This window comes from Spermophilus citellus (assembly GCF_964194105.1).
Source record: "Spermophilus citellus genome assembly, chromosome: 9".
Classification (NCBI taxonomy): Eukaryota; Metazoa; Chordata; class Mammalia; order Rodentia; family Sciuridae; genus Spermophilus; species Spermophilus citellus.
In genome coordinates, this window is record NC_138191.1 from 59,369,895 (window position 1) to 59,392,293 (window position 22,399).

At 37.0% G+C, this 22,399-nt stretch overlaps 2 protein-coding genes across 4 annotated transcripts in view; both read right to left on the reverse strand.

Moving 5' to 3' along the window:
• The window catches only part of EPHX4 (epoxide hydrolase 4), a 40,016-nt gene extending 37,392 nt beyond the window's left edge, over positions 1-2,624 (reverse strand). The window contains exon 1 of the mRNA XM_081307801.1: positions 2,179-2,624. Coding sequence (XP_081163927.1) covers positions 2,179-2,409 — 231 coding nt within the window. The 5' untranslated portion in view covers positions 2,410-2,624. The remainder of the gene's footprint in view (positions 1-2,178) is intronic.
• A 10,961-nt stretch (positions 2,625-13,585) lies between these two features.
• BRDT (bromodomain testis associated) overlaps positions 13,586-22,399 on the reverse strand; it is a gene marked incomplete at both ends in the record, with an annotated part of 47,489 nt that continues 38,675 nt past the window's right edge. For 2 of the 3 annotated variants that reach the window (XM_081308241.1, XM_081308240.1), the window contains 3 exons: positions 13,586-13,654; positions 17,140-17,320; positions 17,843-18,048. In XM_081308241.1, the coding sequence (XP_081164367.1) occupies positions 13,586-13,654; positions 17,140-17,320; positions 17,843-18,048 (456 nt within the window). Of the gene's footprint in view, positions 13,655-17,139; positions 17,321-17,838; positions 18,049-22,399 lie in introns of all 3 variants that reach the window. The other variant, XM_081308242.1, reaches the window with a different exon arrangement.

The window sequence follows — 22,399 nt, forward strand, 5'->3', positions numbered from 1 at the left end:
AAGCTGTGCCATCAGTTATATAATTCACACCTCCTTCCCTTATTTTTAGGTCTCTCCTTCCCACATTATTATTTTGAGTGTTGCATGTACCATTCCTCTTGCTGCCTGTTCCTCATGGCACATCAGTGTGTATTTCTAACTGAAGAATACTCTGAGTGCTCAAGGCTTCACTGTGTACTTTGGGAGACAAGAAAGCCCAAGGTGAATACAGAATAGAAGTAAGAGAAGAATACAGCAAATAAGCAAATTGAAGAAAAGAAAGTAGAGAAACAGCAAGAAAGAAAAGCAAAAACTGAATGCAAGGAAAGAAACCAAGAAGCTGAATGACAGACACTGGGTTTTATACAGATTACCCAAGCAATTGGATTTTCAGATGTAAGAGATCCTTCAGAGTCATCTAATTCAACACTATAAATTTATATATTTAGAAAATGAGACCCAGGTGGGTCTGGTGGTGCATGCCTATAATCCCAGTGTCTTGGGAGGTTGATGTAGAAGGATTAAAACTTGGAGACCAGCCTTAGCAACTTAGCAAGATCCTGTCTCAAAATAAAATAAAATAAGAACTGGAGACATAGTTCAGTGGTAAAGCACCCCTGGGTTCAATCCCCAGTCCAAAAAAAGAAAGAAAAAATAAAAGAAAATGAGGACTAAAGATGTAGCACAAGTCATAAAGGTGGGTGCAAGCAGAGCAGTGACTAGAATCCCCACCTTGCCCTAACTCCCAGGACAATGTTCTTTCCACTCCTTAGTTCTACATCTCTGGGGAACTCTTTAGGAGGCTAGAGTCAGAGGAAAGGCATTATGAAGAATTCTAGATGGTTCACATATTACTTTTAGTCCTCAAGTTGGATAAAGTTAGCAAATCTGACTTGGTCCTCAACGTCAGAATCCCTTCTTAGAAGTTCAATACTTTTTGTGTGTGTGTGATGGGTCTTAGAGGATGAAGCAATACATACTTTATTGCACTATATGCCAGACACTATTCTAAGGTGGTGGTGGTGGTGGTGGTGTGTGTGTAATTTGGGGGCAAATATTAACTCACTTAATTCTTATATTAATCCTAGGCTGAACAAGGGCAAGAAGAACCTTTCTTCAGTGACCTGTGTAAAGAAACCTCTTGCCCTTATTGCCCTTCTGAATTCCAGCTGCTGGGCAATTTAGCTCTTAATAGGAAGTCAGGACTTGGTGACATAAACATCTCCTCATAGGATGCTGGTTTTGAAAGGCCTGTGAGTCATACTGTAGAGTGGATCACAGGCGCCATTTCCTTTTCCCACTTGGAGTCTCAGGAAATAGAATATTTGTGAGCCATGAGAAAGCTTAGGACAAGCATGGATAATTAAGGAGTGCATGCATAGTTGGCATATACTTTTAAAAATTTTTTTAGATGTTGATGGACCTTTATTTTATTCATTTATTTATACATGGTGCTGAGAATCGAACCCAGTGCCTCACACATGCTAGGCAACGCTCTACCATTGAGCCTCAGCCCCAGCCCCGGCATATACTTTTTATTCCATTCCTTTGGTCCCTGACTTCATAAGCCTGCTTCCCTCCTCACAAACATATACTATTTATTCATTGTTTCATGCTGACTATTCATCTGTGGTCAAAATAGACTCCTGATTTCCAAAGACTTATTCTGTTTATCTCAAAATTTGGGCATGGACAGCCGCCTGAGACAGTAGGATAACACCAGGAACAGTTCCTACAACTGATCTGAGCTCGAAAGGGCAAAAAGGTGGCAGGAGACAGCTTCCTTTTGCAATAGGAAAGGAGCAGAATTATTCCGGGTTGTTATGGCAGGGGGAGGAGGGAAGAACAACACAAGAAGACTCTGATTAGCGAACTCCACATTCAGAAACCAACCAAGACGCCTGCACACCGGATTTGCTGTTTGTCATCTATCTCTGTCTCTGTCAGTCTCTGTTCCTCTCTCTCACCCCCCCCCCCCAACACACACACACAGGCTTACAAACCGGACCCCTCTCATGCCGCACTTCATCCCACCTGCCTCTCCCCTTGGCATCTTCCGGGTCCCCACCACGCGCCCTGCAGCCAGGGTAACACTAGGGGACGCTGAGCCGGGCGTCATGGAAGGAGCAGCCCCGCGTCCCCCGCCCCCGCGGCTGTCACATTTCCTCCCGTTACCGCCAGGCCCGCACCGGCCTTCACCTTGATCCGCACGTAGCAGTGGGTACCCAGAGAGGGGTCGTTCATGCACGCAGGAGGGTGTTCCCGGGTCACCCGCCGGAAGGTCTGTGCGGGTCCCTTGCCGATGCTCCACAAAAGTTTGAGCAGGTGGATGGAGGCGCAGAGCCCGCAGTAGCAGTAGACCAAGGACCAGAAGAGCAGGGACCGGATCATCACCATCAGGCGGGGCAGGCAACCCCGCAGCCTCGCCATCGGGCGGCGGCGGCGGGGCCCGCTGTCCTTCCTTGGGAGCCTTCCTTGGGAGAGCAAGCACCGCGGCGTGTCAGGCCGGCCCGCAGTCGCCCGCTCCGCGCGCGCCTCCCCCGGGCTGTGTCACAGCCGGCTCGCGTTCCTTGTCAGCCGCGGGCTCCCGCACACACGCGGCGCGCTCGGGCCCCCGCGCCCAGCCGGGAGTACAGAGGGGGAGACCCCCGGCTAGCCAGGAACCAGGCAAGGGCGGAGCCCACCCCTCTCTTCCTATTTAACAGTTGCTGAAATTGTGGGCAACCTCAAGGCGAGAGGTTCTAACAGTTCTTCTGGGTGCTGCGGAAGTGCCACTCTTGTTTTGATGGGTGTTCAAATCCTCCCTTGCCCCGCTAACTGTTGGAATTTTATCAGGTCTTCTGGATCAGACTAGTGGGGTGCAGGGAGGAAGGGGGTAGCAAATGACTTTTGTACTACCTTACAGACATTCCCCACAATCTTCTGAAAATGTCAATATCCTCCAACTAGGATAAAAGTTGTTTCCAGCCCAACTAGAAAGCAAATAGGCACTTTATTTTTTTTTATATTATATATTTTTTTATTGTTGGTTGTTCAAAACATTACATAGTTCTTGACATATCATATTTCACATTTTGATCCAAGTGGGTTATGAACTCCCATTTTTACCCCATATACAGATTGCAGAATCACATCAGTTACACTTCCATTGATTTACATATTGCCATACTAGTGTCTGTTGTATTCTGCTGCCTTTCCTATCCTCTACTATCCCCCCTCCCCTCCCCTCTCCTCTTCTCTCTCTACCCCCTCTACTGTAATTCATTTCTCCCCCTTGTATTATTTTTCCCTTTCCCCTCACTTCCTCTTATATGTAATTTTGTATAACCATGAGGGTCTCCTTCCATTTCTATGCAATCTCCTTTCCCTCTTGCTTTCCCTCCCACCTCTCATCCCTGTTTAATGTTAATCTTCTTCTCATGCTCTTCATCCCTACTCTGTTCTTAGTTACTCTCCTTATATCAAAGAAGACATTTGGCATTTGTTTTTTAGGGATTGGCTGGCTTCACTTAGCATAATCTGCTCTAATGCCATCCATTTCCCTCCAAATTCTATGATTTTGTCATTTTTTAATGCAGAGTAATACTCCATTGTGTATAGATGCCACACTTTTTTTTTTATCCATTCATCTATTGAAGGGCATCTAGGTTGGTTCCACAGTCTTGCTATTGTGAATTGTGCTGCTATGAACATCGATGTAGCAGTGTCCCTGTAGCATGCTCTTATTAGGTCTTTAGGGAATAGACCGAGAAGGGGAATAGCTGGGTCAAATGGTGGTTCCATTCCCAGCTTTCCAAGAAATCTCCATACTGCTTTCCAAATTGGCTGCACCAATTTGCAGTCCCACCAACAATGAGCAAGTGTACCCTTTTCCCCACATCCTCGCCAGCACTTGTTGTTTGACTTCCTAATGGCTGCCAATCTTACTGGAGTGAGATGGTATCTTAGGGTGGTTTTGATTTGCATTTCTCTGACTGCTAGCGATGCTGAGCATTTTTTCATGTGCTTGTTGATTGATAGTATGTCCTCCTCTGAGAAGTGTCTGTTCAGGTCCTTGGCCCATCTGTTGATTGGGTTGTTATCTTATTGTCTAATTTTTTGAGTTCTTTGTATACTCTGGATATTAGGGCTCTATCTGAAGTGTGAGGAGTAAAGATTTGTTCCCAGGACGTAGGCTCCCTATTTACCTCTCTTATTGTTTCTTTTGCTGAGAAAAAACTTTTTAGGTTGAGTAAGTCCCATTTGTTGATTCTAGTTATTAACTCTTGTGCTATGGGTGTCCTATTGAGGAATTTGGGGCCCGACCCCACAGTATGTAGATCGTAGCCAACTTTTTCTTCTATCAGACGCTGTGTCTCTGATTTGATATCAAGCTCCTTGATCCCAAATAGGCACTTTAAAACAAGCTTAGCCCCTGGCGACCGTCTGTTTTCTGTCCCTACAAGTCCTCCCCACCTCCATCTTTGTTTCTTTTGCCACAGAATTGTATAGAAGCAATCGTATGTAACCTTTGCTTCTGGCTTCTTTCACTTAATGTAATTGAGATCCACACACGCTGTTGCATATAGCTTTTCTTGCTGATTACTATTTCATAGGTATACAATAATTATTTGTTACCCAATTTCCCAATTAAAGAACATTTCTTTCATTTCTATTTTTCTTCTTTCTTCTTTTTCCTTCTCTCTCTCTCTCTCTGCCAGTTTGGGGATGCTATAAATAAACCCACTCTAAACAGTCATGTAAAGTTCGTGTGTGTATGTGTGTGAACAACATATGTTTTTACTTCGTTTGGATAAATACTTAGAAGTAGAATTGCTGGGTCAGGTAATAAGGGTACATTTACCTTTATGAGAAACCATCAGATTGGTTTCCAAAGTGGCTGCACAGTGGTAGAGCCCATGCCTGATATGGGAGAAACCCTGGTTTCTTTTCCTAGTACCAAAAGAAAACAATAAAAGGTAGCTACACAATTTTGAAATCACATCGCCAATGTGAAAGAATTAATGAGTTAGGGCATCTACTATTGTATTCCAGAGGTATGAAGTGGGTATTGCATTGACATTTTGATTTGCGTTTACTTAATGACTAATATTGGGCAGCTGCTATATACTTGTGTCACTCAGATATATTCTACTTTTACAAAGTATCTGCCAATCTTTTGGGGTTTTATTTGTGTGTGTTTGAGAGTTCTGTATATTATCGTTACAAAACTTTTTTCATACATGATGTGATTTGCAAATATTTCACTCTTTTCAGAGTAAGTTTTAATTTTTATAAGGTCAATTTTCCATGTATAAATCATGTCTTTGATGTCAAATATTAAAGGATCTTTGCCTAGCCACGGAGCCTAAAGATTTTTCTCTAAGTTTTACATTTTACATGTAAATTCATGTTCATGATCAATTTTGAGGTAATTTTTGTATAAGGGGAGGTTCAGGTTGAGGGGTTTTTGTTTCGCCCATGGATATCCAGTACCATTGGTGGAAAAGACCATCCTTCCTCTATTGAATTGTGCATGTTTGCCTCATTTGTGTGGCTCTGTTTCTGGGATCTCTATTCCATTCCACAGATCTTTAGGTATTTGGGTTGATTTGTTCTTTCCTTCCTCTTTCTGCTTCCCTCACTTCCCCCCTTTTTATAATTAACTTCGTTTGTAAACGTTTTCTATCCTGTTTCTTCCTGGTTTGTAATGGCTTCTCTAGGATATATACTTGGAGGATATATATATACACACACATATATATATACACACACACACACATACATACATACATACACACTAGGATATATTACTGAACTATGCAACTGAACAAAATAGCTGGGTGCAGGGGCACATGCCTGTAATCTCAGTGACTGTAATCTCACTGAGGCAGAAGGATTGCAAGTTCCAAGCCAGTCTCATCAATTTAGTGAGATCCTGCCTCAAAATAAAAAATAAAAAGGGCTGGGGATATGGCTCAATGGTTAATTACCACAGGTCAATCCACAGTATAAATCAAACACACAAAAATAATGTCAAATTGTTTATAAAATGGTTATATCCATTTATGTTCCTGACTACTAGCATATGAGTTTCCCCTGATAATCTCCAACATTTTTTGTTTTCTTTTTTGGTACTGTGGATTAAACCCAGAGGTACTTTATTCCCAGTCATTTTTTTATTTTGAGATAGGATCTCACCAAGTTGCTAAGGCATGTCTGGAACTTGTTATCCTCCTGTCTTAGCCTCTGGAGTTGCTGGGATTATAGGTATGCACCATCATGCCCAGGCTCTTCAATTTTTTTTTGGTAATGATGGAGATATTATTTTAGCTAATTTATAAGTAAAGACTAATATCACGTATGGCCTCAAATTTCACTTCACTCAATATTAAAGAAGTTGAATATCTTTTCACGTTTATTGGTATATACATTTCTAAATTGAAATGCTTACATGTGACAGAGTATTACCAACACTCATATTCAGAATTTCCCAGGCTTGCAGTCAGGAATGACCAAGTGATTGTGTTCTGGTCAGCAGGATGTACGCAAAAGAGGCCTCTTTCAAGTCTGGCCATTAAAAATTTTGTGTGATTTTCTAGCCCTATTTTCCTGTTCTATATCAGCTTTAGAGACTACATTCTTCAGGTGGCATAACTAACAAATGGAACAGGGCAACTCAAACTGCTTTACTTTCAATAAAAATTGAATATTCCTTATACATGTCTTTTAGGGTAGAACATTTTGTGGTAAAACGATGTTTTTTTGTTTTTTTTTTTTTTTAATTTTACTCTCCTTTTGTTAGTTTTACTGAGTTCAGAATTTCAAGCTGAATTTCTCCCTCTGGTTTTCCTTTTTATTTTTAAAAAACTGGTGGATAAACATAAATATAGCACAATTACCTCTGATTATTCTTATTTTATAAATGCAGATCTGTGATCTATAATGTGAAAGAAACCTGCTGTTAGTATTGAAATGCATACAGATTTTCCTTCACTAATTCAAAAACTTTAAATTCACATAAACTTAGAATCTCATCAGTACACACTATCCTATGACAAATGATTCAGAACAGGGTGCAAAGAAACCATATGCTAACATATCCAGAAAGTTTGTTAATTAAAAAAAAAACCAGAAGTAACCATGATTAAGATACAATAAGTTATTGATAACCAATTGTGCCCTAAGGGCACTGTCAAAATAGAAGCTCCAGCAGAAAAAAGGCTATAGATACACAATGAGAAAACAAGGGCTGGGGATGTGGCTCAGGCGGTAGCGCGCTCGTCTGGCATGCGTGCGGCCCGGGTTCGATCCTCAGCACCACATACCAACAAAGAAGTTGTGCCCGCCGATAACTAAAAAAAAAAAAAAATATTAAAATTCTCTCTCTCTCTCTGTCTCTCACTCTCTCTTAAAAAAAAAAAAAAAAAAGTACTGCAAGATGCACACATGTATAATGCTGGAAAAAAAAATCACAGTCCTCCAAAATTCTTCACATTTCAGACTGACAACTTTCTCACAGAACTTTAAAGATTTATAAAATTCCACTGTTTTTGGTGTTCATTGTTTCGGACAACTCATCCTTATTTCTATTTTGGTGGAAAAAAAAAAACACTTCTATACAGCTCCTTTTCCCTAGCTGCTTACAAAATTTTATTTGCTTATGTTGGTATGCTGGCTACTGAAAAGTGTTGTAGGTATGGATTTCTTTTCCATTAGTCTGCGTGCAATATTCTACTTCCAAGAGAAAAGGACTAATTTTTCTCAATTTTAAGAAAAATCACACTATGGTTTCCCCAAATTAATGACTCTCCTTATTCTCATGGTTGGTTCCAAGAACTCTTAATTAGATGTATGTCAGAACTTTTCATTTTATCTTATAATCAGGGGTTGGCAAAATTTCTGATACTTTCTCAGTTAGATGTCAGATGGGGGCTGGGGCGATGGATCAGCAGTAGCATGTGTGAGGCACTTGCCTGGCATGTGTGAGACACTCGGTTTGATTCTCAGCACTGCATATAAATAAAGTGTATCAACAACATATATATATATATATATATATATATATATATATATATATATATATATATGATGTCAGATGGTAAATATTTCAGTCTTTGAGAGTCAGTTTCAGTCACAATTACTGAATTTTATCATTACATTCTACAAAAGCAGTTGTAGACATGATATAAAAAAATGGATGTCACTGTGTTCCAATAAAACTTACAAAACCAAGAAGTTGGATTTGACCTGTAGGCAACTAACTGTTTGCCAGCCCTAATATCTTAATTTCATATATATATATATATATATATATATATTTTTTCCTCCTCCTTGAGTCCTTGTGCTGTACCTGGTATTGTATTTGAATGTATTTTCCAGCTCACTGTGCACATGCTGGGCAAGTCCTCTACCACCACTGAGCTACATCCTAAGCCCCAGATCATTTATTTTGTCTTCACCTGTGTTGCAACTGTTTTAACTCATCCATTGAGGTTTTTAAAAAAGTTGTCTATTTCAACACTTTATTTTCTAGAAGTTTCATTTTTTTCTAAATCTGTATATAACCTCTCCCCACCCAATTCTTTAAACATTTTACAAATAGATGTTCTTCTGAAGTCCCCAGGGAGAATTGGGTGAGAGGTTGTATGTAATTTCTGCTTTCAGTCACTGCAAGGTTGTTATTTTCTTTGTTCATCTTTGATCATGAGTTAATTTCCTAATCTTAACTTGTGGTGATTTGACTTCTTTCTCTAGCCAGCCTGGGAACTTTAGCCTCTTGAAGACCTTCAACTTCCCACCTCACCATTGGCCAGTGGCACAATTAGCATGCTTAGCATGGCCTTTAACATCGGACTTTGAAGAAGTTCCCAAATCCAGTTGCTTACTGCTCTGCTCCCAACTAATTGTGGTGTAGAATACCAGAGAGAATTTTACTGCCTCTGTACTCAAAAATAGGTCCCATGAGCCTGTGGTGGTGGTACATGCCTGTAATCCCAGCGGCTTGGGAGGCTGAGGCAAGAGGATTGAGAGTTCAAGGCTAGCCTCAGCAAAAGTGAAGTGCTAAGAAACTCAGTGAGACCTTGTTTCTAAATAAAATGCAGAACAGGACTGGGGATGTTGCCCAGTGGTTGAGAGCCCCTGAATTCAATCCTCAGTACCCCCTCCTCCCCCCAAAATAGGGTCCGTGGAAAGAAATAAAATTGGCAGTTCTCTAAACTTCATTCTAATCTAATTTTGATTAAAATCCTAACAGTGCTTAAGTTCATTCAACTTTTACAAATTAGATAATAATAAATTTTTATACAATAACAGGCAATTCAAAGGTTCAGTAAGTAAACTGTGGTGGCATAACTGACAATTCATTTGGAAGGGAAGAAAGTATTTGTTCCCTATCTCATAACACAGATAAAACTCTGAAATTCTACTATAAAAATATCTGGATTTTAGGTGCGAAGAAAAAAAAAACTTGATGTGGGAATTTAATATCCAGATATCATAAAGGAAAAGTCAGATATGACTACATAAAATATATAATTTTAATGGGAAAAAAGAGCCTCAAGAGACCTACAATAGATTATAAAAAAAAAATCCAAAACAAAAGGCTAACATCTAAAAAAAACCAAAAGCAAACAAAATAGAGCACAGAATGATTAGAAAAAGAGGTCAAGAAGAATGACTAGGCAACTCACATGGCAGACAAGTATAAGACAATTAATTCCACTTGTAGCCTGGGAAATAAAATTGAAAGAAAAAAAATATATTCTTTTCAATCTTATTAACAAAAAAAAAATGAGTGCAATAACCTCCAATGGTGGTGAGAATAACGGGAAAGTATTTCAAACTTGTAATAATACTAGTATACTCTGACATATTTTGAAACAGTTATCTGACAGCATCTATTAAAGTTAAAACTACTTGCTTTGACTGTACCTTCTCACTCAGGAATCCTGTTTCAGAAGCTTTACCCATTTAGAAATACAAGTACAATTATGTAATACTATATAAACAGAATATTTACTTCAGCATTGTTTGTTAGTGGTAGAAAAAGGTAATAAGCAATTGGACTGAGGGAACTTTTTATATAAATATGATAGAGCTATACTAGTGAAGGATAAATAACCTTTAAAAAACAATGAATGTAGTCCATCTAATGATCTAGACCTAGACAGATGCTCATGATGTATTAAGTAAAATGTACGGATAGCCATATTTTTGTAAAAATAATTCCCTTATAACCTCCTCTCCACATGTCCACATTTGGATCAGTATAAATAATACACACACACATATATATATATATATATATATATATATATATATATATATATATGTCTTCCTAGAATTGGAGTAGAGGATAGAAATTTTTTTTATTATTTCTGAACATTTTTATTTAAGTCACATCTAAAAGCTTTGTAATTAAAAATATTATAAAATTCATACTTGGATATAATATTCAAGTATAAAAGAGTTGTAACATTTTTGAGCTGGAAAATTGTTTTTGACTGTTTACTTCTACATAATTATATTCAAATTAATAAACAAGTAATGTATAAGAATATTTGTATGACAATATATACAAAGAATATATAGAGAAGTATAAAGAAACAGAAATTTTCCAATAATAACTATACTAAAAACAACTGAATTGTGCACTTTAAAAAGAGTTTTTAAAATAATTTAAAGAGTTATTATAAAGAAAAACAAAGGATGGGCCAATGTGAGAAGCCAACATAAAAGAAGAAAATAACAAGTTCTATAATTGATCTTTCAGAAAAACTACAATTTGTATACTGAAAACCATCTACAGGAGGGAACATTGACAATAAAAACCATAATTACTGGAGCAATGATCCTGGGAAGTTAAGAAAGAATTGTTAAAAGACGCCCTAACAGGGACAAATGAGATGAGAACAAGGGAAAATTCATTTTTTGTAAAGAAAGGGAGAGAAGAATATATCACAGTGATGATTGTTGTAGTGGTATTGGAAGCCTGTCAAAGATCTTAGGATTATTTCTGTCACCTCTGTGAAAAAGCAGCAAGAAATAGGTAGCAGAGACTGATGGTGGGTGAGGTGATATTGAATAGATGTCTGAAGTGGAATGGAGACATGAAGTAGCTGACTGCCTAGGGAGAGTGAACAACGCATGGAAACTTAATTTCCAGCCAACACTAAGGCTCATTTTAGATTGTGCTCAGAATTTTAAAGTGAGAATGGTTATTGTGGTTGCATGTTTTTTTTCTAAACATATTTAGTTTCACGGATGCAGAGCAGGTGGTCAGATTTCATAAGGATTTGAGTTTTGCCAAGTGAATACAACAAAGAAAGAAGCAATGGAGTTGAGAGGGTATGCAAGGGAATGATTATAATAATGTATTATAAACTTAGGACAAGCAGAGAAGTCAGAGTATGAAAGGGAGAAGTACTGTGTTTTGTTTTATGCTGGGAATTGAACTCAGGGTCTTGCATATGCTAAACACATATGCTCCACCACTGAACTACACCTCCAGCCTGAGAAGCTCTGTGAAAAAGATTAATGGGATTGTAGGTCTTGGTGAGGTCTTAAAGACTGTTGGTGTCAAGGGCTTATACAAAGGAATAGACAAGAATAGGAGGAAGCAGTAAGAAAACATGTGTTGAAATTAACTTTATGGAAGGCTTTTAGTAATTGGTTATAGCAAAGGAAAGGGGTGCTGAACCTGTTTTTGTTCATTAAGATTAGTCTGATGAGATGAAAAATTTGAGGCTGGGAGCTTTTAGGGAGAAAGGAAGGAGAGAATGGTTTGCAAGTGGCATTGCAAAGGTCAAGAAGAGTCACTAAAAAAATAAGCACAAAATGAGAGCTGCAGGGATTAGAGCAAAGGATCTGAAATGTTAGTGTGTATGAAAAGCAAGTGGAGGACTTGTTCAACTACAGATTTCTGGACCTCACAACCAGAATTTCTGATTTGGTAATTATGAAGTCTGAGAATTTGCATTTCTAAAAACTTCCCAGATAAAGCTGATACAGCTGGTCCAGGAAACACATTTTTTTTTTAACAACTCAGAACAAAAAGAGGAAAGAAATATTTACTTTTTATGAATCCCAGAAACAACAAAGAGGTTTTAGGAGCTGAAGAGCAGTGATAGATGTTACCAGAAAAGAAGTTCTCACAAAACCAGACTGTAGTTGAAGACAGTTACATGTAAGAAGAGAAAACAATCTAGTACAAAAATAGTGTATAACATTGGAAGAATCAGTTATCAACCAATACTCTTCTCCACTAAGCTGATTTCAACCAACCTATGAAAACTTGCCTTAAATTTGAAGTTAAGTGTCCATTTGGCTCTCTGTATGTAATCTTTATGTTATACATAATATTTTAGGAAAATAATGTAATACATACTGTTTAGTAAATACACACTAATTTCTTGGTTAAAAATAGATATGTTTCAATAGGAATAGTTATCACTTTAATTCTGGTTGTAACAACACTATTTTAGCCACTAATCATGTTTTTAAAGTGATTGATGATCTAAAGATATTTTAAAGATTTGTCATATTATAAAATAAATAAGGTCAAGAAAACTTTCTTATTCTTTATAAAATACATACACACTTCGAATTTTTACTTTAGATGGTATCAAATAGTGCCTGAATTGTGTTACACTTCAAGAGTCCAAACATTTAAAATACATGAAGCTAATACACATGATTTATACAACTTGAAAATGACAAAACAAAAATATTTTACAGAATAGTTAAATAATACTTTCTATAGTTAAGTAAAATTAAACATTCATTGCTATCACTTATACATATTAATAAATATCTGATAAATTCCTACAGAAACTCGCATACATAGTATTTACTGATATTTGGCCAAATTCAACATCTTTCAAGCCATAGGTAATATTTATTTAAACTAAATTCAGTATAAATTTTGAATACAGAATCAGCAGAAAACCTTATAAAACCTGATACTCAAGTATTATTTATTAGAAGCTCTAAGTATTTCTTTTTGGAGGGATGGCTACTAGGGATAAAACCCAAAGGCATTCTATTAGTGAACTACACTCCTAGACCTTTAAATTTTGTCTTTTAATTTTGAGACAGTCTTGCTATGTTGCCAAGACTAGCCTTGAACTCACGATCCTCCAGCCTCGGCCTCCCAAATAGCTGGGATTACAGGCGTGCACCACCATGCCTGGCATAGAAGCTCTAAATATTTTAAAAGCAGGCAAATATTTATTTAAAATTAAAAATCTCAACAGGAACTTTGTTTTTGATACACTTTTACATATTCCTCATTAAAAAAAAAACAATCAGGGATTATCTCTTTTGGATTTTCATTTCTTAGAATAGGGCCTATAATGTATAGATGACAATTATTTGGAGAAAGAACAACATCTGGGAATCTATTCAATTTTAGGGATCTAAAGAATAAAATTTCCTATAAATGATGCCATTAAAAAATGAACATATAGCTATTTAAATGTAAGTGAAAACTGTTTAATCATTTTAGAGCGATCAAAATACAATATAAGATTGATATTTAGGTGTCTGAAAGCAATCATTTTACCATATGCACTTTAATCTTTTATACTATCCATTTAAAGTTGATGGTTAATCTAAAAACTGCATTTTAATCAAAGTTGTTTTCAAACATTGTCATAATGTCGCTTTGAAGAGTCATATCAATGGTACCTGCCATCTGTAAAAAAGAGAACATTTTAATTACTTTTAAAATGAATGCCTTTATTATAGTTATATAAAAATGATTATGCAACATTTGAAAACAGATCATACAAATGCAAACAACTTATTTAACATAATGAATTTGTATATAATTTTTATTTCTTTAAAAATACTACTTGGTTTCCTTAATATATTGTTCATGTGGTAAACAAAATTAAACCTGTATGGACATGAAGAATTAGTTTGACTTCTTTCTCCAAGTAAGACATAAATCTCTCAATATTGAAAGAGTCAATATTGAATGTGAACTGAGAGCCGGGCACAGTGGCACATGCCTGTGATCCCAGTTACTTGGGGAACTGAGGTAGGAAGGTCCAAAGTTCTAAGTCAGCCTGGTAAACTTAACATCCCCATTCTTTTGCTTTGTATTGTTTCAAACAATACAAGGCAAAAGAATGAGGATGTAACTTTTGCATAGCTATAGAGTTTGTATAGCATAATTTGAGGACTTGACTTCAATCCCCAGTGCCACCACAAAATAAAAACAAAAACAAAACATTGTTTTATTTATTTCTGTAATCAACTAGTGCTAGACACATAAAATTATTCTCTAAATGAACCATTTTTTTCTGTAGATCTAAGACAAATGCCCTTGGACAGCCTATTTCTTCCCGCTTCTCGGGGAAACTCCCTGCAGGGCCAGCCCCTGGCCCCGACCCCACCCAGGACAAACCCAGGGGCAATAAGGTTTGTTCCTTCCCAAACTCCCAACCTACCTCAAAATCCTTCTCCACAATTGCCACCCTCCAATGAGCCACCCCAGGCATCGCAGGATTGGACCTCTGTGCCGCCACCGATACAATATTAGACTCCATGCAAGGGCCCCAGATAATAACCACTGGAATTATGGGTCCCCTTCCATCTCATACGTGTGCCCTTATTCTTGGAAGAGCCTCTATACCTTACAAGGTGTTCAGGTCTTCCCTGGCATTATTGATAATGATTTCACTGGAAAAATAAAAATACTGGCCACAGCTATCCAAGGTAATGCCCAAGCTGATGCGGTAACTCGTTCCATCTTTCCAATTTTTGTTGGCTCCGTTCAAAAGGCCACAGAGTTACACAATCTTCACCATCTAAATTCCCAGAGCCTTCGATTACTTTGTAAAATTACCAGGCAACAGGCGTGAGAAATAGTAAAAGCATGTCCTGCTTGCGCTGTCTCCCTCCCCATTCAACACTTGGGAGTTAACCCCTGAGGATTACTGCCCAATCAGGTTTGGCAAATGGATGTTACTCATTTTCCTGAATTTGGAAAAACCAAATATATACACGTTTCTATAGATACCTTCAGTGGCTTTATTTTTGCATCACCACATTCCGGGAGAGGCTACCAAAGATGTCCTTTCTCATCTTGTTTCAGCCTTTTCCATAATGGGTAAACCAATACATATTAAAACAGATAATGGCCCTGCATATACCAGTGCCAAGTTTAAACAGTTTTGTGCTACCTTACCAATTTGTCATACTACTGGAATTCCATACAACCCTCAGGGCCAAGGCATTGTGGAACGTGCCCACCTTACCTTAAAGACTTGGCTAACCCGCCTTAAGGCTTCCGACCTTGTATTTACCACTCCCAGGGATCGCCTTAACCATGCATTATTTGCCCTTAATTTTCTTACCCTAGACAGTGAAGGCCATTCGCCCGCAGACAGACACTGGCATCCCTCCTCCAATTCTGTTCGCCCACCTGTTATGTGGCGCGATCCCCTTACAAATAAATGGAAAGGCCCAGATCCTGTCCTCATCTGGGGACGAGGCTCAGCTTGTGTTTTGGACCAAGAGCAAGCAGCCCCCCAAGATGGTTACCAGAACGCCTGGTTAAACAGGTTAATGACTTACCTCAACCCAGGGACGGAGACCCTCCCCCTGAGGACAAATTTTCCTCTTTTTCAGATGCAGCCAACAATCTGTGTGAGGATCCTGCTTAAGGCACTTCTGCTAAACAGCCCATACAGGTCCACTATCATAGTCTGGAGATAACATTTACAAGGATGTTCCACCCTTCTCACAGGCTTATTTCTTAAGTTTACATCCCCACAGATCTCTCTTTCTTATATAAAAGTATAAGTAACAGCTCTGACCAACCATCTTCTGCCCTTGCCATAAGGGTTAAGTTATCCCTCCTCCATGGACCCCTCCGCTTGGGGGAGGACGAACCCATGGAGTGAGAACGTTAGGCCAAAATAACGGAGGGTGCAGGAAGGACTGCAGGAGGATGGATCCACGGATCCCAAAACCCAAGACCTCTGAGTGACACGCTCTGGTGCATGGCGGTTGGCATGCTTCCCCCTCAAAACTGTCTCCTCCAAAAACATGCCAAGGCCACAAAATCTCCTAGTGAAGACGCTCGCTCGGATCAGGAGATATTCTAAGGCCTCCTAGAGGAACAGAGCCTCTATCACCCCCTAAAAAACATGGACAATAAGGTATGGTCAAATATTTTATATAAGAAAGGGAGAAATGTCAGGGGCTAGAAGGAAAGTCTCCTTCAAAGAATAGCCTGACATTTACAAGAAACAGCCCCCTGGGAGACATCCTGCAGCTACCTATCTTCCTGAAACATCCTGCGGTTATCAGGATCATCAGACATCCTGCAGCTGGCAGTTTTACCACCCACATCCAGCAACTGCTGATATGAGAGCTTCCCCATCCCCTGCATATAAATACCCCTGTGTGAACAAAAAGTTTGCAGCTTGATCAGAACTCCTGTCTTGCTGTCATCCCTCGTCTCTTGTCCCTTCATTCCTCCCCACCTAGGTTTGCGCTCCTTGATGGGAGTGTCCAGTTGGGACACTTGATTTACATTAGAAACTACTAACAGAAATCACTAGTCAGAAAATTCCCAAATATTTGAAAGCTAAATTATAAATACTTCTAAAATAAACTCATGGTTAAAATGACTTAATTTTAGTTTTTAAAATATGTACATTAGGACTCCTAAATGAAAGGTTCTTAATCTAGCAGTTAATTAAGGAAACACTGATCTGAAACAAATAGCATATCTTTTGGCTACAACTCATAAGTGATTTGCAGATTTTTCAAGATTAATAATATAATCACTTTTGTGCCATTTTGTGCTTAATGCATGCTATTTCATTTCATCTTCATAACAGGCATTATTATTTACTTTTTATAATGGAGCAAACTCATCATAGATTAAATGAACTGCCAGAGTTCAAAAGTCTAGTAAATAGCAGAACTCAGGATTTGAACCACAGGGTTTTAGTAGCTTGAGGAGCAACACTACATTATGCTTGCTTCTTTTGACTATAACATTTTTATTTTAAGCTGAATGTAGAACCTGATTCCCACTATAGAGGTAACTCCACTGTTACTATAAAAACAAAAAATCCACCCTGAATGCATCTTTGAATATGTAAAAGACAAAGCTCTATTAAATATTTGTTTAGGTTTAGCAAACTAAAATTCACTTACTGCTTCTCTCCTCCTTCGTTCTTGCTCTTTCTCCCTTGCTAAATTACGGTCTTTGAGAAGCCACAGCTTGCATTTATCTTGAGCATCCAATGACTGCTGATGTTCTTTCTGCTCTTCTCCATTGCATTTGTTTTGCATTTTATTTGAAAAAGATTCTAGAGTCAATCCATTTCCAAGGTCCCTTAAAGAAATAGTAAAATTCAAAGTAGGTTTCAAGTTCCTTAAAAAAGATAACCACTATCTTTTACTTATAGGACGGAAAAACTTTAGGACATTTCTGGAAAATAATGTTGTTATAACTTGGTAATATCTGTATCTTTACCAGCTTAATGACTTGATTATTTCTTTCTTCTTCAAAACAGATACTATCACTTAGAAAAAAATATTAATTAAAAATGTATTTTTTTAAAAGAGAGAGTGAGGAGAGAGAGAGAGAGAGAGAGAGAGAGAGAGAGAGAGAGAGAGAGAGAGAGAATTTTAACATTTTATTTCTTAGTTTTCGGCAGACACAACATCTTTGTTTGTATGTGGTGCTGAGGATCGAACCCGGGCCGCGCGCATCCCCAGCCCCGTAAAAATGTATTTTTGCCATTACAATTTATTCTGTATTTTACTAAATAGATGAACCATAGTCACTTGACAAATACTTTAAAATACATTTCTATACCTCCCAAAGGCTCCTTTAACCAAGTAAATTACAGACCTCTGATTTTCTTGAGATACTTTTGGTTCCTTTGTATTTTGTTCCAGGTGTTTCCGTATTAGTTCTTGTGTTCGAGCTTTTACTTCTTTTTCTATTGCTGCTTTTCTAAATTGATTGAAGAGCTCATCTGAGGATTTCAGTACACCTGGTGTTTTCACCGGTTTGCCTAAACTTTTCCAAGAATCAGCATTCTTAATCTTTATATCCTAAAATAAATATTTGATTCAGTCTATCTGTAGATGCCAACCAAATTTTGGAAGACAATATCTTTTGATACAGTATTAGATGAAATTAAGATTCCAAAGGCCTTTATGCACCTTTACTAAAAGGGCCACTAAAGTCAGAAGGAAAATGAAAACAGGATAACAAATTATATAAACTTAATTCATTGAAGACCAAATAGCATAGTCCCCAACTATTTCAACTTAATGTGAGACATATGTATTAACTACATAATAACTTGCAAGAAGCATAAAAATAAGTACACTTTTCACTGTAATCAAGATACTTATGATCCTATAGGGAAATAAAAACAAATACACAAGTGATTAACAAGAGTTGAAGTAAGATTATGCCATAAGGTTGGAATGGCATGGGATTCGTTGAGAACTCTCTGACATGTCTTTCCTTTTAGAGTAAGAAGACAAAAATTAATGGATGTAGTTACCAATTCTTAATATATGCCATGGTTGAGATCAATGCTGCCCAATAGATATATATGTAATTAAAAATTTTTAGTAGCCACATTTAAAGTCTTTTAAACTTAAATTTTTTTTTTTAAAGAGAGAGTGAGAGAGGAGAGAGAGAATTTTTAATATTTATTTATTTTTTAGTTCTCGGCGGACACAACATCTTTGTTGGTCTGTGGTGCTGAGGATCGAACCCGGGCCGCACGCATACCAGGCGAGCGCGCTACCGCTTGAGCCACATCCCCAGCCCCTTAAACTTAAATTTTAATTGTTATATTTTACTTAACAAATACACTATTTCAATATGTAATCAATATAAAAGACTTAAGATATTTCTTTTTTCATACTAAGTCCTCAGAATTGTTATTTATGCCCATAGCATATTTCATATACAAAAGTGATTAGCAACAATTAGGCTGTAAGTAAATTCATAACTTAAAGTAGTTACATATAGCTGAGTTGCTCCAAATGTATTTATGTTTTTCAATAACTGAATTGTATTAGTTTTAAATTCAAATTAAGTAAAAAATAAATAGTAAAACTTAGTTCCTCAGTTGCTACAGCCACTTTTCAAGGACTTAGTAGCCACCTGGGACTAGAGGCTACCATACTGGACATTTAAAGTCTAGCTGGCCTTTGTAAGAGTTAATCTGTATGACAATGGTAAAGAGAAAGGATTATGCAATATCCTGATGACTTTATGTTTATGATTATCTCCTTAATAATTATGATTGATTGCTCTTTTGATACATTTTCATGAAATATTAGTATAACATTATACTAATGTTCCATACAAGGCAAAAGAATATTTATGACTGATAAATTTGTGTTCTGAAGTAATTAGAACATCTCTCTTCAAATATTACCACATACATAGGGACTTTCATCAATGGTCATTCAATTATGCTTTTGAAGTTTTTGCTACTCAACAGGACAATCTATTTTTGTCCTTACCAATGGAATTGGTTTAATACCAGTTCCAGGGATCATGTGACTAATATTTACTCAGCTGAAGAATCTCACTTTCCAACAGGGATTTGAAACAGGACAGGTAATACCTGATAGTATATTTAATAGGGAACAAAGAGAATGAAACCCTGGTCTCTGCTTCAGTGCCCTAAAATTACTGAAATTGTTATTTTATTGTGATAAAATTTTAACAGACTCTAAAACAAGAAAACTTATATGTGGGATTGAAACATAGGAAAAGTGTTTCAGGTATTGTGAAGAAAAGAAAAGAATTCTGATAGGCAGACATAAGGATGGAAAGCATTCCTTATGGAACAAAGACACAAAGATATTAGTAGGTGTGTCTAGAGATAATGAGTAATTCAGTTTAAATTAATTATAAAGCACATTTTGTTAAGATTGATAAGCTAAATTGGGATCACAACATAGATCTGTTTAATCTTTAAAGGCAGAAGTTGCAAATCACTAAAGCTTTTATGCAGATGAAAAACATGATCAAGAGAACTAAAATAAGAATGTTGAGGCTTAATGGATTAGAACACAGAGAATCTCAAGTGAGACATACCAGGACCAATTAATAATGTTAAAATAACCATATTGTACATTAAAAGTCTAGTTGGCCTTTATAAGAGTTTATCCAACAATGGTAAAGAAAAAATATTAAAGCAATAAGGTTTGGTTTTGGTAGTGAAAAGAGAAAATGAATTATCCTTAGAGGTAAAACCCAAAGAATTTAGCAACTCCTTCACTGTAGGAAATTGAGAAGTTGTCAAAAATGATTAAAACTTATAAGAGGTCAGATTTAAAAGTATATTTTGAATCATCTGCATAGATACCATAAACTGAAGTCACGATGGTAGATGTTCAATCACAAAGAAGTAGAAGACGACCTTGGGGTTTCACATCCTATCAAGGCAATGGGAGGGACAAAGCTATTTTAGAAGTCCCTGGTTCCCAACGTAGGTGCCCCTTAACAGAATGGATGAAGAAAATGTGATATATATACACAATGGAGTATTACTCAGCTTAAAGAATGACTTTATGACATTTGCTGGTAAATGAATGGAACTGGAGACTATTTTGCTAAGAGAAATAAGCCAGTCCACAAAAAAGTCAAAAGTCAAATGTTTTCTCTGACATGTGGAAGCTAATCCAAAATAAGGGGATAATGGGTGGGGAATAAAAAAAAGAATAAGATCAGAGGAGTAAACAAAGGGGAATTAAAGGAGGGAGGATGGGTGGGACAGGGAAAGTCAGTGGAATGAATCTGATCTGACTTTCCTATGGACATATATGAATATACCACAGTGAATCTCACCCTCATGTATATCCACAAGACACTAATTAAAAAAAAAACTATAAGTAAATAGCAGAAAGATCTACAGTCTAGAGGAAAGGGAACAGGGGTTGGGAGAAAGGGAGGGGAAGGGGAAATATTGGGGACTGAATAGAGCAAATTATATTCTGTGCTTTAATAATTATGCCAGAGTATATTCTATTTTTTACATATGGTAAAATGAACCAATTCAAAAAATTAAGTCAATGGTTCCTCTGAGGAATGTGAATTATAGGAATGGGGGCATGGCTAGATGCCATGTAAAAATTCCAACACTGGATCTCAGCTGGGAGTGAGTTTGTCACCTCCTTCCCACCAAAGCAAACATTTGTTAATGTCTATAAACATTTTTGGTTGTCACATTGAAGTGAGTGAAAGAGTAACACAACATTAGAGGACATTGGTTTGGGTTCCTATTAAACATCCCACAATACACAGGTTTACCCTTAACAAAGATTTACCCAGTCTAACATATCAACATTCTGTAGTTGAGAAACTGCAATTTAAGATGCAAACAGGTAGTGGGAAAATATGACAAAAAAGAATAATGGATAGAGGTTATAGAGACAGCAAGAAGCTCTACAATAAATCTATTGACTGAACAAAAATAAAGAATAGATATGGAAAAGTTTTGACAAGAAGAGATTCTATCACTTAAGGCAGAAGTAAATACGAGAAGAAGGACAAAGCTAAGGATTCTGAATAAAAGAAGGATGAGATGTTAAGAGTTTGTTGAAATCATTCATTTTCATTTCAGCACTTATTTGGGCTTGAGCCATATCTGGACTTCAGTTTATGCATGAAGATTAATTCTCAGAGATTTCTGGGAGTGCCAAAATTCTATAGCCTCTCTCTTCAATTAATGTTAATATTGCTTATGATGAGGGAACAAGCAGGGAGTGGGGGTGGGACATGATGTCAATATTGAAATTGTTTGACCATTTGTGTGTGCGTGCGTGTGTGTGTGTGTGTGTGTGTGTGTAGAGAACAAGCTACACAATCACATTTCTTCTAAATCTTTCAACCAAATATTTTAGTTCCTACTATATGCTAAGCATTGGGAATAAAAAAGAATATACATGTCACTTTCACTGATAGTACAAACTTCAATGGTGTAACATAACTTTATTTTCTACTGCTTATTTTTTCTCTTGCCATTTTGGAAATCTCCTTCTTTTCAAACTTTATTTTGGATCAGTCAAAATTACAAAGTTTTGTTAAATTAGAAATACAAAGATTATTGTGTTTAGGAAAACAAACATTTAAGAAACTCTGTAGCATTATCCTTTCTGAACTAAGGAGGTTGGATGACACTGTTAAGAGAAACAACAACAAAACAAAATTAATGTTGGTTGTCAAAAAAGGTAGTGTTTAATGGGTTCTATTTCATCCTTATTAGTAACAAAATACCTACATTAAACATAGTCTTTAATGATAATATTTACTAGTAGAGCATTATGTAAGAAATCAATGATTCAAGCACAAGGACCAAATCAGTATGCTCAAATCTAGTAATGCTATATTTCATAAGTGTTCCCAAACAATAATCTCAAAAATTAAGAC